This window comes from Akanthomyces muscarius, chromosome 2 (genome assembly GCF_028009165.1).
Source record: "Akanthomyces muscarius strain Ve6 chromosome 2, whole genome shotgun sequence".
In the NCBI taxonomy this organism is placed as follows: domain Eukaryota; kingdom Fungi; phylum Ascomycota; class Sordariomycetes; order Hypocreales; family Cordycipitaceae; genus Akanthomyces; species Akanthomyces muscarius.
The window spans coordinates 4,513,377-4,527,507 of NC_079242.1; the positions used below are offsets into that span (position 1 = coordinate 4,513,377).

Below are 14,131 nucleotides of genomic sequence, written 5' to 3' on the forward strand. Positions count from 1 at the left end.
TCTTTGATTTTGCTCCGTCATGTTGCGCATGTGCTCGAGCCAGGCTTGTTGGTGTACTTCGATTGGAACGTCGCCGTCGGATGTTGGTTGTTGCTGCTTGGCCAGTTTCTGTCGACGGCGGCGGACAACGTAGAGGATACAAGCGATCAGACAGGGAATGCATATTGAGAGGGGAATCACAATTGCCCAGATCTTTTTTTCGCCGGCGAGATTCGTTTCAGCCTGCCTGGGAGGGGATAGCGTAACGATTGTGGGTGCCATGTTTTCAGCGTGAGGAGGATATATATGGCAGCGGAGATGTAACGCAAGCATAACGACAATCGTCATAAGAACAACATTTCAAAATCTCGAGACGTGAGTTCTTATTTAAGATGAGTCAGTGTCAACATTTTTCTTTCTTCTCCCGAGCCTTTTCGCCTAACCGGACGAAGCCCCATGTCCAGTGGCTGATTTACAAACTTGAACTTTCTTTCACATATTACCATAGCGTCTCTGACGTTCAGCCGTCACCAGCGTGCTTTCCTTCTATGTGCGCTCTCCTGACCACTGGTTGGATAGCTGCATATTGGTCTTGAGACGGCTGGTGTCAACCGGGCGGGCCAAGGGCGTCTGGCGTACGATGGCTTGCGATGGCGCCCACAAAAAGCGCAAACAAACCAGGATCAGCTGGCTTCCACAGGCCTTCTAGAAGGTTGAATATGGCTTCTGGCGTCTCCGGTGGCTGCACAGCACAGGCCTCCCCGCGCAAAGACCGGTATTGGTTGTCTCATGCAAGTCATGTCTATCGCCCCGTGAGGCTGTTGGACTGGTCTTGGTCGTGGGCCAGCGCATACGCGTTCGGTCAGTGGCCGCGCAGAGGCCATGGTCATCGCACGGTCTCACGCTGACTGGCGACATGCAATCGATATCGTCTATCAGATGTCTTGTGAGATGGCTGAATATTGGCTGGATATTTGCCAAGAAGGAAATACTAGTACAAGGCTGGGCATGGCTCCCACGTCGGCCACTACGCCGCACTCCGATACTCCGAGCGTGCTGCGAAGCTTCAGGTGTTGTATTTAGCGGACCGAGTCCGTTCAGGTACAGCGGGTGCTGGCAGCTCGGAGGGAACGCCGGTGGCCGGACACCGCCTAAAGAGTACTGAAGCGCCGCCAAATTCAGGCGGGTTACAGCGCTCCAGCCACTGTAGGTTGCTGCAGACACACTGCAAGCCAGCTGAAGCTCCGCTAATTGAACCGCCCTTTCAGCGCCTCTGTAGTCTCACGGACACCGACTTGCCCGCCGCAACGACCCGCTACTTGAAGCAGTCCGATGCCGCGGCTGGCCGCAGTAGCCTCTCCTCCTCTACATGACCCTTCCTTACCAACCCTTGGTTGTGAATTGTTGCAGTGGACCGAGCGTGCAGCGTTCTTTGAGATCTTGGTTGTTTTTGCCCTTGTCAGACGCCATCGAAAATCATGGCCAGTGCTCGCAGAATGGCCGTGGCGGCCTTCAATGGCTGTCGGCGGTCAGCGAACCAGCCATTCACACTGGGCACGCGACGCTGGTACTCGGCCTCTGCCACCACCGCGCCACTGCCTCTGGAGGGATACCGCGTACTGGACATGACGCGAGTTCTTGCCGGTGTAAGCTAACGATTACTCTTTCTTGTTTGTTCTCGACGAGAACTGACCATTGGCAGCCTTATTGTACACAGATCCTGGGCGATCTTGGGTACGTCTTACATCCACACGCCTCGGCATCATCTTACTAATTTGTGAGCCAGTGCCGAAATCATCAAGATTGAGCACCCTGTGCGCGGTGACGACACAAGAGCTTGGGGCCCTCCATATGCCCAGTACACAGAAGAATCCGGTAAATCGGGCCCTGGCGAGGCAGCTTATTTCCTTGGTGTATGTTAACCGCCGACGTCTCAACCTGCATCACCGTAACCCACTTACACTCAGTAGGTAAACCGCAACAAAAAGTCCATTGGCCTCTCATTCCAACACAAGGATGGTGTCGATATTCTGCACAAGCTTGTTGCCAAGTGCGATATTCTCGTAGAAAATTACCTGCCCGGCACCTTGAAGAAGTACGGCATGGACTATGAGACACTTCGCAAGATCAACCCGGGCCTCATCTACACCTCGATTACTGGCTATGGCCAGACCGGTCCCTATTCCAGCCGTGCCGGATACGACGTCATGGTTGAGGCCGAGTTTGGCCTCATGCACATCACTGGCGCTCGCGATGGTCCACCCGTCAAGGTCGGCGTCGCCGTCACAGACTTGACAACTGGTCTGTATGCCAGCAACAGCATCATGGCAGCTTTATTGGGACGAGGCAAGAGCGGCAAGGGCCAACACATCGATGTCGCTCTCAGCGATTGCCAGACTGCGACTCTCGCAAACATTGCCAGCAGCTGTCTCATCAGCGGCAAGCGAGACACCGGCCGATGGGGAACCGCACACCGTACGTCCAACAGCTGACCGCTGCAGATCTGATTTGCTGACATTTTATAGCTTCCATTGTTCCCTACAAGTCGTTCAAGACCAAGGATGGTGACATCCTTTTTGGCGGCGGCAACGATCGCCTCTTCGGCATCCTCGCCGAGGGCCTCGGCATGCCCCAGTGGAAGGGCGACGCCAAGTACAAGACCAACGCCGACCGAGTGGCCAACCGCATCGAGCTCGAGGATAAAATCGAGGCTCTCTCGCAGCAAAAGACCACCAAGGAGTGGCTCGCCATCTTTGAGGGTACGGGCATGCCCTACGCTGCCGTCAATGATGTCCAAGACACGCTCAACCTCGAGCACACCAAGGCCCGTAATATGGTGGTCGAGGTCGAGCATGGCGGTTGCGGTCCTATCAAGCTGGTAAACTCGCCTGTCAAGTTCTCCGAGACGCAACCGGGTGTGCGCACGCCGCCGCCCACGCTAGGCCAGCACACCAACGAGCTGTTGGCTGAGCACCTCGGCATGAGCGAGGTCGACATTACTGCACTGAAAGATCAAGGGGTCATTGGATAATCGTAGAAGTGCCAAAGTACTACTAGAATATAAATACGATATACATCAGCCAATTTGAATAAAATGCGCCGACAAGTTGGAGTCGTTTGGGTATTGTCACGTGATCCAGCCGTGGTCTCGGAGCTCTGTGGAGGCACTCGGCCAGCAAGTGTCTTCACCTCAACCGCCCGTTGGACGCAAATCTCTATTGCTGCGAAAGAGCATCTCATGGTAATTTCGTTCATAACTTGCGATTTCATTGAACTTGCGATGCGCGGCCTCAGTTGACCCAGCGGATGCCTCGTGACTACTCGCTTCAATTCCGACGTGACACCCGCCTCACAAACCATAATTGCGCGACAGATATCTCATCTTCTACGTCGTAATGGAACCTGAAGGCATGAACGCGACACCGACGAGCAATGTGCTCCTGGTTTATCCTTTTGTGTGCGAGCCTAGCGCCCAGAACCAGTGCACATTGCCGCCACAATCTCGCCTACCACAATTCAGCGAAACTTCCGCCCGCATATTGAATCGCATCAAAGGCAATGGTGCCACGCAACACAAGATCAGCGCAGATGGTCAGCTAGACGCGAGCAAATCAAACGATTCATCCGTCGATGAGCTCACGCTGCTACTGCCCGGAGACGTTTCACGGTCTCTTTCGGCGGCACAACTGGAATACGTGTACAAAAATGACGACAGCTTCGAAACGACGGGTGTCAACTTTGCGCAAGAGTCTATACCGTTTCGGCCACCACACAAACCAATTGAAGTAGACGATGCTGTCACGGTTGCGCCGGCGGAGCCCACAAGAGAAGAAGCCATCGACGTGCAAAGACAAGCGTGGCTAGGCACATTGCCTGATGGTGTGCTACCAGCCAAGCCGGAACTGGTCGGCTTCCCTGCAGGACCTGAAGCGTCTGCGTCTACATTGACAAGTTACTTTTACGGCAAATCCAAGACCGATCTCCTCAACATCCTCTCTTTCGCCGATCAGCTGGAGCCGCAGCTACTCGTCGACCTATTCGTATCCGTTTCCAAGCGGCATCCAAAGCTACCACTTTTTGATGCACCGGATTGGGAAACCAAGGTTCGTGAGAAGGAGGCTGCCAGGGCGGTAGCGCTCGCGGCAGCACAGGCCCGAGCTCGGGCGCATCAGCGGCCGCGACACGGACACACGTTGCTGAACCCTAGAATGCGACAGAAGCGCAATGGCGTGAGAAAGGTGGTCAAGATCACTACCACCACGACAGAAGCGGCCGGGAAGACGGTAGTGGTGCAGGAAGAAGAGAGTGAGGAGGAGGAGCTGCTGCCTCCGACGTGGCGCAAGGCGGGAGAGGGGCTGTATGCCATGCTACCGCCGGAGGATGAGGATACGCTCTACTTGGCAGATGAGGGTGACGATGAGGCATTCAACCATTTCATGGTAGATGTGCTCGGTAACTTGACGGCGCTGAGCGCTTGTGGATAATGAAAGGTAGAGTGCGTTGTTTACACTATTGATACCCATTAGACTTCATCAACAGTCATTTTGATTCATTCAGGAGCAGTGTCCAGTTGAAAATAGACTCGCAGCTCATGTCACAGCAAGCGCAGGTAATTGGCATCCAAACCTCGGTGGCATTATGAGCAGATAAAACTAAGCCTATGTAGATAGAAAAGAAACAAAGTGACGCTGCAATTACATGAACAAAGTCCCGCCGGTTTTCAGAAAATATAAAGTATAAAAACGAATCCTCATCGCCAATGCATGACTAGTAAGCATTAAAAATAGCACTTCCTAACAGCCTGGAGTTTATTTGCAGTGGCAGTCAAAGGTGGACATGACCGTCTTCACGACGTTGCCGACGATGCAGAGCAGGTGCTCCACGGCGACAGACACGAGGACCTTGGCCTTGGTGGAGCAGAGGATGACCGAAGGCAGGATGCAGAGGCCTTCGACCATGCCGGTGATCTGGGCACCGACCTCGGCACCAACATCAATGTGGTTGGCGCAGCCCTTTTGGCTGAAGGAGACGCAGTCGCGCTGGCACGAGCCGAGGCCAAGCTTGCAAAGGGCAGACTCGGTCTTGGTAACGCCGCCAACCTGGACATCCGCAGAGACATCGACGTCGAGCAGGTGCAGGCCGTAGACCTTGGTGTTGAACATGGCGACGGCGTCCTCAGCGTGCTCCAGGTACAGACCGTGGAGACCGGCAGAGACGGCCTTGAGCTCGGCGGAGATGTTGGCGTTGACGTCGATGTCGGCACCGCCGAGGGCCTTGATCTCGGCGGCAATCTTGGCGTCGGCGACAAAGGTGATGGTGTCGAGGCCGGCCTGGCAGTACTCGTGGACGGCGTCGTAGATGCAGATCTGGGTCGGGCTGGCGGCGCAGAAGGCGGAGAGCTCGACGTGCACACTGGCGAAGACGTCGAGGGAGGGCTCGGGCCAGGCGCCGGTGATGGGCGTGCCGGTGCAGGTCTCGGCGGTCGCGTCCCAGTTCAGGCCGGGGAGGCAGCCGCAGGACTTGGCCCAGGGGGAGTAGGCCATGGTCTGGGGGCAGCTGAAGCCGTGGACGGCGGCGTCGACGGCAGCCTTGACGTGGGCGTCGACCTGAAGGCCGGCGCCGGCGGTGAGGCCGGCAGCGACACCGGCACCAACACCGGCGGCAACATTGGCACCAGCGCCGGCCTTGAGGGCAGCATCGACACCGGCAGCAGCGCCAACACCGGCAGCAGCGCCAACACCGGCACCGGCGCCAACATTGGCACCAGCGGCGATCTTGGCGTCAACGTCGGCATCGACCTTGGCACCGACCTTGGCGCCGGCAGCGGCACCAGCGGCAGCGCCGGCAGCAACCTTAGCATCAACATCGACACCAACCTTGGCGTCAACACCGGCACCGACGGCATCGGTACCGTTGATACCGGCACCAGACTTGACACCAGCCCCGACACCAGCACCAACACCGGCACCAACGCCGGCACCGACACCAGCGCCAACAGCAGCACCGGCACCGACCTTGGCGTCGACATCAGCATCGACCTTGGCGTCGACACCAGCGCCGACCTTGGCGCCAGCGGCGGCACCAGCAGCGGCACCAGCAGCAACCTTGGCGTTGACATCGGCTCCGACCTTGGCATCAGCGTCGACACCGGCATCAACCTTGGCGTTCACATCAGCGCCAACCTTGGCACCGGAAGCAGCCCCGGCAGCAGCACCGGCAGCAACCTGAGCGTCAACATCAGCGGCGACCTTGGCGTCGACGGCGGTGGCCGAGACGGCGGCGGCGAGGCCGAGAACAGCGAGAGAGAAACGCATTGTGAGTTTTTGTTTGTGTTTGAAACGAATGTGGATTTAAACGAGAGGACTGATCGACACTGAAAAAATGCGTGATCTGGGCAGAAAAAAGACAAGGCTAGTTGCGAGAGGATGGAGCGGACTGGAGCGTAGAGAACTTCTTTTTTTTCTGTCTCATACGAGGGCCGTCGGGGTCGACTTATATATCTTCCTCTACCGCATCGTTAGCAGGATCTGCCTGTCCTTGCCCCCTGTCTTGCATGGGCTTTCCTGCCAACCTGGTTTCCGGGATCTCTGCTGCCCGTCTACCTGGGCACTGGGGGTGTGGTGTTGAAATTACACTGCCCGGCATCGTGGCCGTCTTTGGGAGGCGCTAACTGTCTGCCCCTCCTGCCCCCCGATTGCATTGGACTTGGGAAATTTTCCCACTAGTTGGTAGTGTCACCTGCCTGTTGGTGTCTGTGTGCTGTTGACAGAGAGAGAGAGCTCGGGCGGGCTGTCCCGTGGGACTGGTGGCAAATGGAGGGGCCAGACGACAGATGGCAAGGGTGTGATGGGAGACCAGATGCCCGATATCATGGACAACGAGTAATTTGTCAGGCACACTGGCGCATTATGGACCACATACACCAACGGGGGCTAAAAACTTGGACGGTCAATGCTACCTCAAGACTGTCTGATGCTGCTAATAAGAGAACAGGGACCGTGCTCTGAAAAACACTGGACGGCAAATCCAATGGCATAGCAAAGAAGAATAAGAAGCTATTCTGACATGGATTTCATTAGGCTAGGATTGAATTCGGACATGTAGATTTTACTGTCTGCGAACTCTCTGCACGATATGCCCTGGTGGCTTTCTCATGCAGCTGGCTTACATGGGCAACATGGGCAAGCCTTGCCAAAACCAGCGAGCCGGCTCAACGAGTCTAGATCGCCACTCGATCCCCCTCTGCCCAGCAAATTACCGGTCACTATTCATTTGAATCATTGCGGAGATGCTAGGTGCCTGAACGGACATGTAGCGCCCGTCAGCCTTGCCATTACCAGTACTCACCGTTGCGGTCGGGTCGCTGGCGTGCCGGTGACTCGCAAAAAGAGACATGGGGATACTTTAGCCTCCACTGCCGCCAAGTTATTACCGAGTTCTGGTGATGTTGTGTATCATCCTTTTGCCATCAATATTCCAAGATGTGCCAAGGCTGATCGTTGCTTTTTGCGACCGCCCCCCCTGTTTAGGCTTGCATTCGCCCGCACCTTTCATGCAAGGTACCAAGATGCGCCAAGTTTTCTCAAGAGAGAGCCACCAGAGCTTGCAACGTTCAGCGACATTCGACAGGGGGCAGCAACTTGGCAACTACTAGTAGCGTAGCGTTCTGGGCGTGTTAACTTACTACTCCGTACTGGTAGTATCATCGGAACCGTGACCGGAAAGCTTGGGCCAAGTGACAGCCCAGACCCGCCCGGCGGTTTATTGAAGCCTGTTAGAAAAGCTCGGGAGATGCAAATGAAGCCGGGGGTCATTTCTTTTCGGCCAATGCGGCATTTTACCCAGGGGGAAATAAACCCCGTCAAATCGAGCGGGCGCAGATGACAGAATGAAAGATTTGCCTAAGTTATCATTTAAGTATATTGGAAGATCGGCAAGTCGTGCGGATCCTGTGCTTGTCATCACGATGGGTCAGCACACTGCTATGCCGGTCGTCCCAAGTCGGTTCTTTCTGCATCCCAAGTTTCTGAAACTCGGCGCTCCAAAAGCCAAACCCGCCGAGCGAATCACGGCAAGATTCATTCTTGGCAGAGCCTTGCTGCTTGTTCCCTCAGGCTTTACCAACTCGGCCGACGGGAGTGGGCTTCCTGACCCCTTTAAGCGGCGTCCGTGTGCCGAGAGGCCACCGGGCAAGGGTGCATGCACGCTCGGTCCCTCGCTGCAGCTTGACAGGCAGCTAACAAATAAATGCCTTGCTGGTAAATTCCGGAATGGCCACTGCTTAAATCAGAGCTAGAATCACTGGCCCGGGCACCAACCCCGCAAGAGGTCCCCTGTCGTTATTTATGGTCCAAGCCGCCAACGCCCCTGCATCGCAACTTTGGCTGCCGTTGGCGGGTAGTGTGGTGATGGTCTCCGTCTACTGGTATGGCCGTGAATACATATGTGCTATCAGTACTCGTAGACGTAGGTGCCGAGCGTAATAAACCAGCCTACGAGAGCTGGCTCGTAATCTCGCCGCTCAACTACAGAGCCGTTGTCTAGCCTGCGCATTCACGGATACAACGATGTCCCACCATGAGCCCACAGACCAACATCTTCCTTCTGTCGAGTTTAAGCTGGCGTACTGGTTTTTTACCAACAGTACGGATTGCTCCGTAGTACGAATACACGAGACATCTTTGACATGGTCTTCCGTAAATACGTTTACACCGTCCACGACCGACGCTGGCCGCTATGGTCAACGCAAATTGTTACTGACTCGGCCACTCGGAGATTTCTTCGAGGCAAGAGGGCTAGAACAGGTCCACGTGGAGCGTCTCCGATGCGCAATTTTTCTTTTTTCCCTGGCGACGAGGCGAGCACTTGTTGAATGTCTTGGAGTGCTGCTGCATGTCTCATCACACAGACGGTGGCGGCGGGGGTCGCCCTGACGGAGGAACACAGCATGGCCACGGCTCGGCCTGCTCCGTCAACAGGCAAGCCCCTCGATGGACAGAGGGGAAAAAGGCCGACGGTCATTACGTACGCGATTAAGGAGATGTTGCACTTGCCTAACCAGCAGGCGACTTCAAAAGGGCGAAATGAACTTGGTTCCAAAAAAAAATTGTGGTCAGTCTTTGTCGTTGGCTTGACTGAGCAGTCTCCGGCACGTCGGCGGTGTCGTGCCCGCCCCCTGACGACCAGACCCCGGCGCCCCAGCCAGAGGAGAAAACAATGGTTTGCAGGGCAAGACACTTGAAGAAGCCATCTACGAGCTCCGCCAATGTCGCAGACATTTTGACCAAGAAATTGCGTGTCTCACTCTCGAGGCGTTCACTGTGCGGCCGCGCACCTGCTGACCGCTGGAGACACTGCGTTGGGCATTCATCCGTTAGTTCATGTTCCAGTCTGATGTCAGCCTTACACGGACGAGAAAAAAATAGGGAAAAGACGGCGACAGTTGTCAATGATCATTCATGCCTACTAATAAGTATGTAATGGTTTTTATGGCTCAGACTTGCCTTTACGACGTCATTGCCATGTGCCAGTATGATGCGACGAGCACGAATCCAAAAGGGTTAGCTGAAGGAGCAAACGCACAATTTGGCCGTACTCGAGTCAGCAAAAAGTCTGCATCGCGGCTCGGAAGTATCTGTGTGTATCATCACCGCCAAGGGGTATCAAATTTCCTTCTGTGCGGAGCACTTGCCCCAGGAATCCGGCTGCGTCCAACCTCCTCAAGCACCGATGAGCGTTGTTCCCTTTGTTCGGCCACTTTCCATCTTGGCCGTCCGAGCGCCGAATTGTATCTTGTTACAACAGCAAGTCAGCTTCGTTAGTGATATGCGCGATTCCTCTGTACTTACCGCTCTCTTCTTCTCTGACGCCACAGCATGTAGCCCAAGGTCCCTGGCGAGGAGCCGCAAGATGCGCTTTGCAGGCTCGATCTCTCCCTCGCCACCCTTGTCGTCTCCAAAATCGCATTTCTGCCACACTGGTATCTCAATGGCCCATTTTACCAAACTCTCGTCGAGAAACGGGAAGCGAACTTCCCGACCCCAGTGCGACATGGCTCTGTCATCACGGCCAAGGTTTCTCTTTCCAAGGCGTCCGACGTCGAGTTTGAGTTCTTCGATCAATCCTTCGTAGCCCTGTCTTTGAAAGGCAATCCCGTGTCGCGAGTAGCCGCCGAACAGTTCGTCTGCGCCAAGCCCGGAAAGGAGAACTCGGGCCGTCGTGGCATACGGTACAGGCTCGGTGTCGATGCCGGTCTGTGCTAGACCTTGGCTTCGCGCCGCAAAGTACAGCGCAAAGGCTATCGAAAGGTCCATCTCTGTGTTGTGGGGGTAAATCAAGCCGACTACAGTGTTTCGATGTGATATGGTGTCAGAATAGGGTACATTTACCTGCAGGGACTGGTCAGTATCGTGAGGACTCGCAAATGTTGCCTGCGTACTCACTGCTACAAATCTCCATTTCCTTTCGGGACAGCATTTCACTAGTTCTGCGAATGATTGTCGTCCAGTTATGCGGTCCGGGCACATCTCATATAGCTTTTCAACATCGATGCCTTTATGCTGCGCGGCGATTCGGGGGTTTTCAAAGGCAACATTCAAAAGATCAATTTCTTGCTCCTTTGGAAGCAGCTCATTCGTAAGGCGGGATAGCACAGTGCAGTCGAGCCCGCCGGAAAAGAGGACAGCCACGCGAGCCTGCAGCTCGGTTGCTCCAGGAGGTACGGGCACGCCTTGCACACGGTACTGCAGCGATTGAAAGAGATGTCTCCTGAGTCTACCGACAGCTTCTGAGTTTGCTGCCGATGCCTTTGGCCCATCTGGTACGGTCGCATTGAATGTGCCAAGCGCCGAAATCTATCTTGTCAGAAAGGTTCCTAAACAGTTCGTCGCCTCACTTACCAGCTCTGCATTGCTGTCCCAGTCGTGCCGCACTGGCTTTACAGTGGAAACAAAACTACTGGTGGTCAGTGAGATACTGTAGAATCCATCAGCCTCCACCTCCAGCCAGTCTGCACACGACGCGTCCGATATACTGGAAAGCTGGAATGGTGAGTCGGGCTTTACAAGAAGCGATCGTCGTCCCAGGCGGTCGCGGCCGTAATACAAAGTCCTGTTTGGCTTGTCCACAAACACAAAAGCAAACGGCCCTTCAATTGCGCGTAGCGTCTCAAGAACAGCTTCCTGGCCGCGGAAACTTGCCGCTGCCAGTTTCGACAAGACAATCTCGCCATCATTGCCATTCACAGGCTCGCCGTGAATCCTCCAGGCCTCGCCATTCCAGCACAGTGCCGACCCCAAGTCCTGGTCCAAAAGGGGCTGCGCTGTTGTATGATTGCCTCGAAGCGCCAGGACCGTTGATGTCAAGGCGACGTACAGCTGCGCATCATTGTCCGAGAGGTTGATGGTCAGACTACCAAGATGATCGGGGCCTCGACGGCGCAGACACGCCTCCAATGTGACAGATATCGGATCAGTGGTATTCTGAGAAATGGCAGCATGTATGCCGCACATGCTCCTGGTCACGGTCTGGGGTGTCGCTGTTTCGTTGGCTGCTGTTGATCGTGGTAAATTTCTAGCGCGCCAGGTAACACGCAACGGCAGATGTGGCGGTGATGCCAAGCCCCACGTGGCTGTGCTGCCACGACCAACATCGCGCGGAATATATTTAGAAAAAAAACGAGTTGGTTATTTCAATATTCATAGGCTTGTGATTTGTAATCTGATTTATATCTTACGACGTATTGGCATCTTGAAAGGGATGTGGTCCAAGTTCTGCGGTAAGATCCTGGTGAGTGTTTGTGACTTTCGCGGTGGATGTTGATGAGGAAACCGAACTTATGCTTTCCCAGTACATAATCATAACAGAAGCTACAAGCACATTTCATCATCACGGATAGCATAGTGCCCTTCATTAATAATTACCGGGATTCTGTCGATGTATCCCTTGGCGAGCCTGTTGTCGCGAATCACGCGTTACGACGTTGCAGCTACCCTGAACATGGACTGGATGCCCAGGTCAAATCAAGCCTGGGAAGCCTTCAGTATCTCCTTCACTGCCTCATCCACGCCCTTGACCACAATGGTCGGATTATCGCCCGTCCCATTAGCAAGCCCGTCAAGCCATCCTTTTCCCGTGCGATCGACCCACGCGCTCTTCAAGCCCGATGCCACCGCACCACACACATCAAACGGGTTCGACGACACCAGCCATACACTCCCCGGATCGTCCTTCTTACCAGCAACCTCTAGCAGATGCGCATAGACGCTCGGGTCCGGCTTGAAGACGCGCAGCTGCTCGACGCTGATGACCCGGTTTGGCGGCAAGACGTGGCGGGCGCTGGCGGCGAGCGCGGGCGACGTGGACATGGACGAGGCCAGCATGCCGGGGTCGCCGTTGGAGAAGACGTACGCGCTCACGGAATCTGCGTCCGCGAGGACATCGAGGCCGGCGTTGGCATCGGGGAAGCTGTCCAGGCCGTTGTAGGCATTCATGACGAGCTCCTCGTCGGCGGGGGCGAGGTGCACGCCCAGCTCCGCCGTGGCATGGCGGAAAGACCAGCGCGTCACATCGCTGAAGCTTTGGTATTTTTCTAACCAGCGTAATTATCAGAATTGTTTGAAACATGTGTTTTTTTAAAGGCACGTCGACTCACTCATGCTGTTGCAGCGCCAGGTGTACTCTAGCTGCAGAGTCCTGGCGCGCGCGGCCAACGCCTTGGCCTTTTCCTCGCCATAAAGCTTGGCCAACTCCGTGGCTATCGACTCCGTTGACAGGAGCGTGCCGTATAAATCAAACGCAATCACGGGTTGTGCCATTTTTTCTTTCCCGTTTGTCGTTGTGGTTCGTGCTGGACTGTGAGTCAGCCGGGGAGGCACAGCGCCCGGGGGTGTTCAGCTCCCGGCGGCAAAGTGTCACAGGCCGCCCGGGAGGCAGATCATTAACGTACTCACCCGTTGTCTTTGTGAAGATGCCGAGATGAAAATTCCACGAGATTCTAACGACCTGGATGAGAGATGTATTTAAAGATCAATGACGCCCTTGGCGGGGCTGCTACTCTCTATTGTCCTCGGGAGATATTTAGAGCCAATCACGCAGGTGAACCTCCGCTAACCCGATATCATCGCGAGGTAGCTTTTCTTAGCCATGGAAGAATCCGAAAACGAGAATTTTGCCATTTTCAGAGACTGCCTTTCCACAACGATTTTGGAGAAAAGAAACACCAAGTCGGAGCCAAAACGACGACGCCGGTCCAAGGCAGCAGCCGCCGCCAATGCGCCTTCACAGACAAACTCGCAGCAAGAGGAGGCCGAGGAGCTAGCCGACTTCATCGACTATCTCGCTCGTGAAATATTCGAAAACCTGCCCGAAGAGCTGCAGTCGATAGACCACCGCTCATGGCGAGACTCGCAAAGCCTCCAGGATGACTTCTCCCTGCCACTGACAGTGGACAGCCTGGAGTCGCTCAACCTCCCGCTCTCCATCTCAGAAACCCTCCGGACCTACAGCCTCATCTCGCCCGACCCAACCGCATCCTCCCCCCTCCCGCCCACCGCCGAGGCCTTCATCCTGCCCGCCCTGTCTGCGTACCTGTCCACGCTGACGGCCGCGCCGCCCGCCACGCGCAGCGAGGCGACGCGCGCCTCCGCCTGCGAGATCTGCGAGCGGTCGTGGATCCCGCTGTCGTACCACCACCTCATCCCGCGCTTCGTCCACGACAAGGTGGTCAAGCGCGGGTGGCACCGCAGGGAGGACCTGCAGAACGTGGCCTGGCTCTGCGGCGCGTGCCACCGCTTCGTGCACCACTTCAAGAACCACGAGGAGCTCGCGCGCGACTACTACACGGTCGAGCGGCTGCTCGAGGCCGAGGAGGTGCAGCAGTGGGCGGGCTGGGCGGCCAAGCTCCGGTGGAAGGGGGGAGGGGTTCGTCGCAGGTGATGCGCGTAGCGCTGCGAAAGCCAGGATGGGCCATTCTGTAAATCAACAAAACAGTCCCGAGAACTCTGGAGTTTTGCCTTCAAGTAGCATAGCGAAGCCACGAACCGAGTGTTCAACGATTTTGATAAAATGCACACTGAAAACCCGACTTGGTACAACATTTCCGTCTTCGGCGGTAGGATTCTCTCACTGTGTTCTTAACGCCTGTCGAGGAAAT

The 14,131-nt window shown here is 55.6% G+C and overlaps 6 protein-coding genes across 7 annotated transcripts; 3 read left to right on the top strand and 3 right to left on the bottom strand.

Moving 5' to 3' along the window:
* Positions 1–1,457: 1,457 nt before the first annotated feature.
* On the top strand, positions 1,458–3,010 carry LMH87_004625 (uncharacterized protein; the record flags this gene model as incomplete). The annotated part of the gene is made up of 5 exons (XM_056195873.1): positions 1,458–1,625; positions 1,682–1,713; positions 1,766–1,892; positions 1,950–2,454; positions 2,505–3,010. 5 exons carry the CDS (start codon positions 1,458–1,460, stop codon positions 3,008–3,010), a joined length of 1,338 nt encoding a protein of 445 aa, XP_056049459.1.
* A 364-nt stretch (positions 3,011–3,374) lies between these two features.
* On the top strand, positions 3,375–4,681 carry LMH87_004626 (uncharacterized protein; the record flags this gene model as incomplete). Of its 2 annotated transcripts, none has more annotated exons than XM_056195875.1 (4): positions 3,375–4,418; positions 4,470–4,474; positions 4,537–4,588; positions 4,646–4,681. In XM_056195875.1, 4 exons carry the CDS (start codon positions 3,375–3,377, stop codon positions 4,679–4,681), a joined length of 1,137 nt encoding a protein of 378 aa, XP_056049461.1. The 2 variants fall into 2 exon arrangements, with proteins under 2 accessions (XP_056049461.1, XP_056049460.1); XM_056195874.1 differs by lacking the exon at positions 4,470–4,474 and adding an exon at positions 4,451–4,469 and having other exon boundaries at positions 3,375–4,389.
* Positions 4,682–4,787: 106 nt separating this feature from the next.
* Positions 4,788–6,293, bottom strand: LMH87_004627 (uncharacterized protein; the record flags this gene model as incomplete). Its single annotated transcript, XM_056195876.1, has 1 exon — positions 4,788–6,293. One exon carries the CDS (start codon positions 6,291–6,293, stop codon positions 4,788–4,790), a length of 1,506 nt encoding a protein of 501 aa, XP_056049462.1.
* Positions 6,294–9,698: 3,405 nt separating this feature from the next.
* Positions 9,699–11,489, bottom strand: LMH87_004628 (uncharacterized protein; the record flags this gene model as incomplete). The annotated part of the gene is made up of 4 exons (XM_056195878.1): positions 9,699–9,770; positions 9,828–10,367; positions 10,422–10,832; positions 10,878–11,489. 4 exons carry the CDS (start codon positions 11,487–11,489, stop codon positions 9,699–9,701), a joined length of 1,635 nt encoding a protein of 544 aa, XP_056049463.1.
* Positions 11,490–11,999: 510 nt separating this feature from the next.
* On the bottom strand, positions 12,000–12,794 carry LMH87_004629 (uncharacterized protein; the record flags this gene model as incomplete). The annotated part of the gene is made up of 2 exons (XM_056195879.1): positions 12,000–12,568; positions 12,632–12,794. 2 exons carry the CDS (start codon positions 12,792–12,794, stop codon positions 12,000–12,002), a joined length of 732 nt encoding a protein of 243 aa, XP_056049464.1.
* A 328-nt stretch (positions 12,795–13,122) lies between these two features.
* On the top strand, positions 13,123–13,914 carry LMH87_004630 (uncharacterized protein; the record flags this gene model as incomplete). The annotated part of the gene is made up of 1 exon (XM_056195880.1): positions 13,123–13,914. One exon carries the CDS (start codon positions 13,123–13,125, stop codon positions 13,912–13,914), a length of 792 nt encoding a protein of 263 aa, XP_056049465.1.
* Positions 13,915–14,131: the final 217 nt, after the last annotated feature.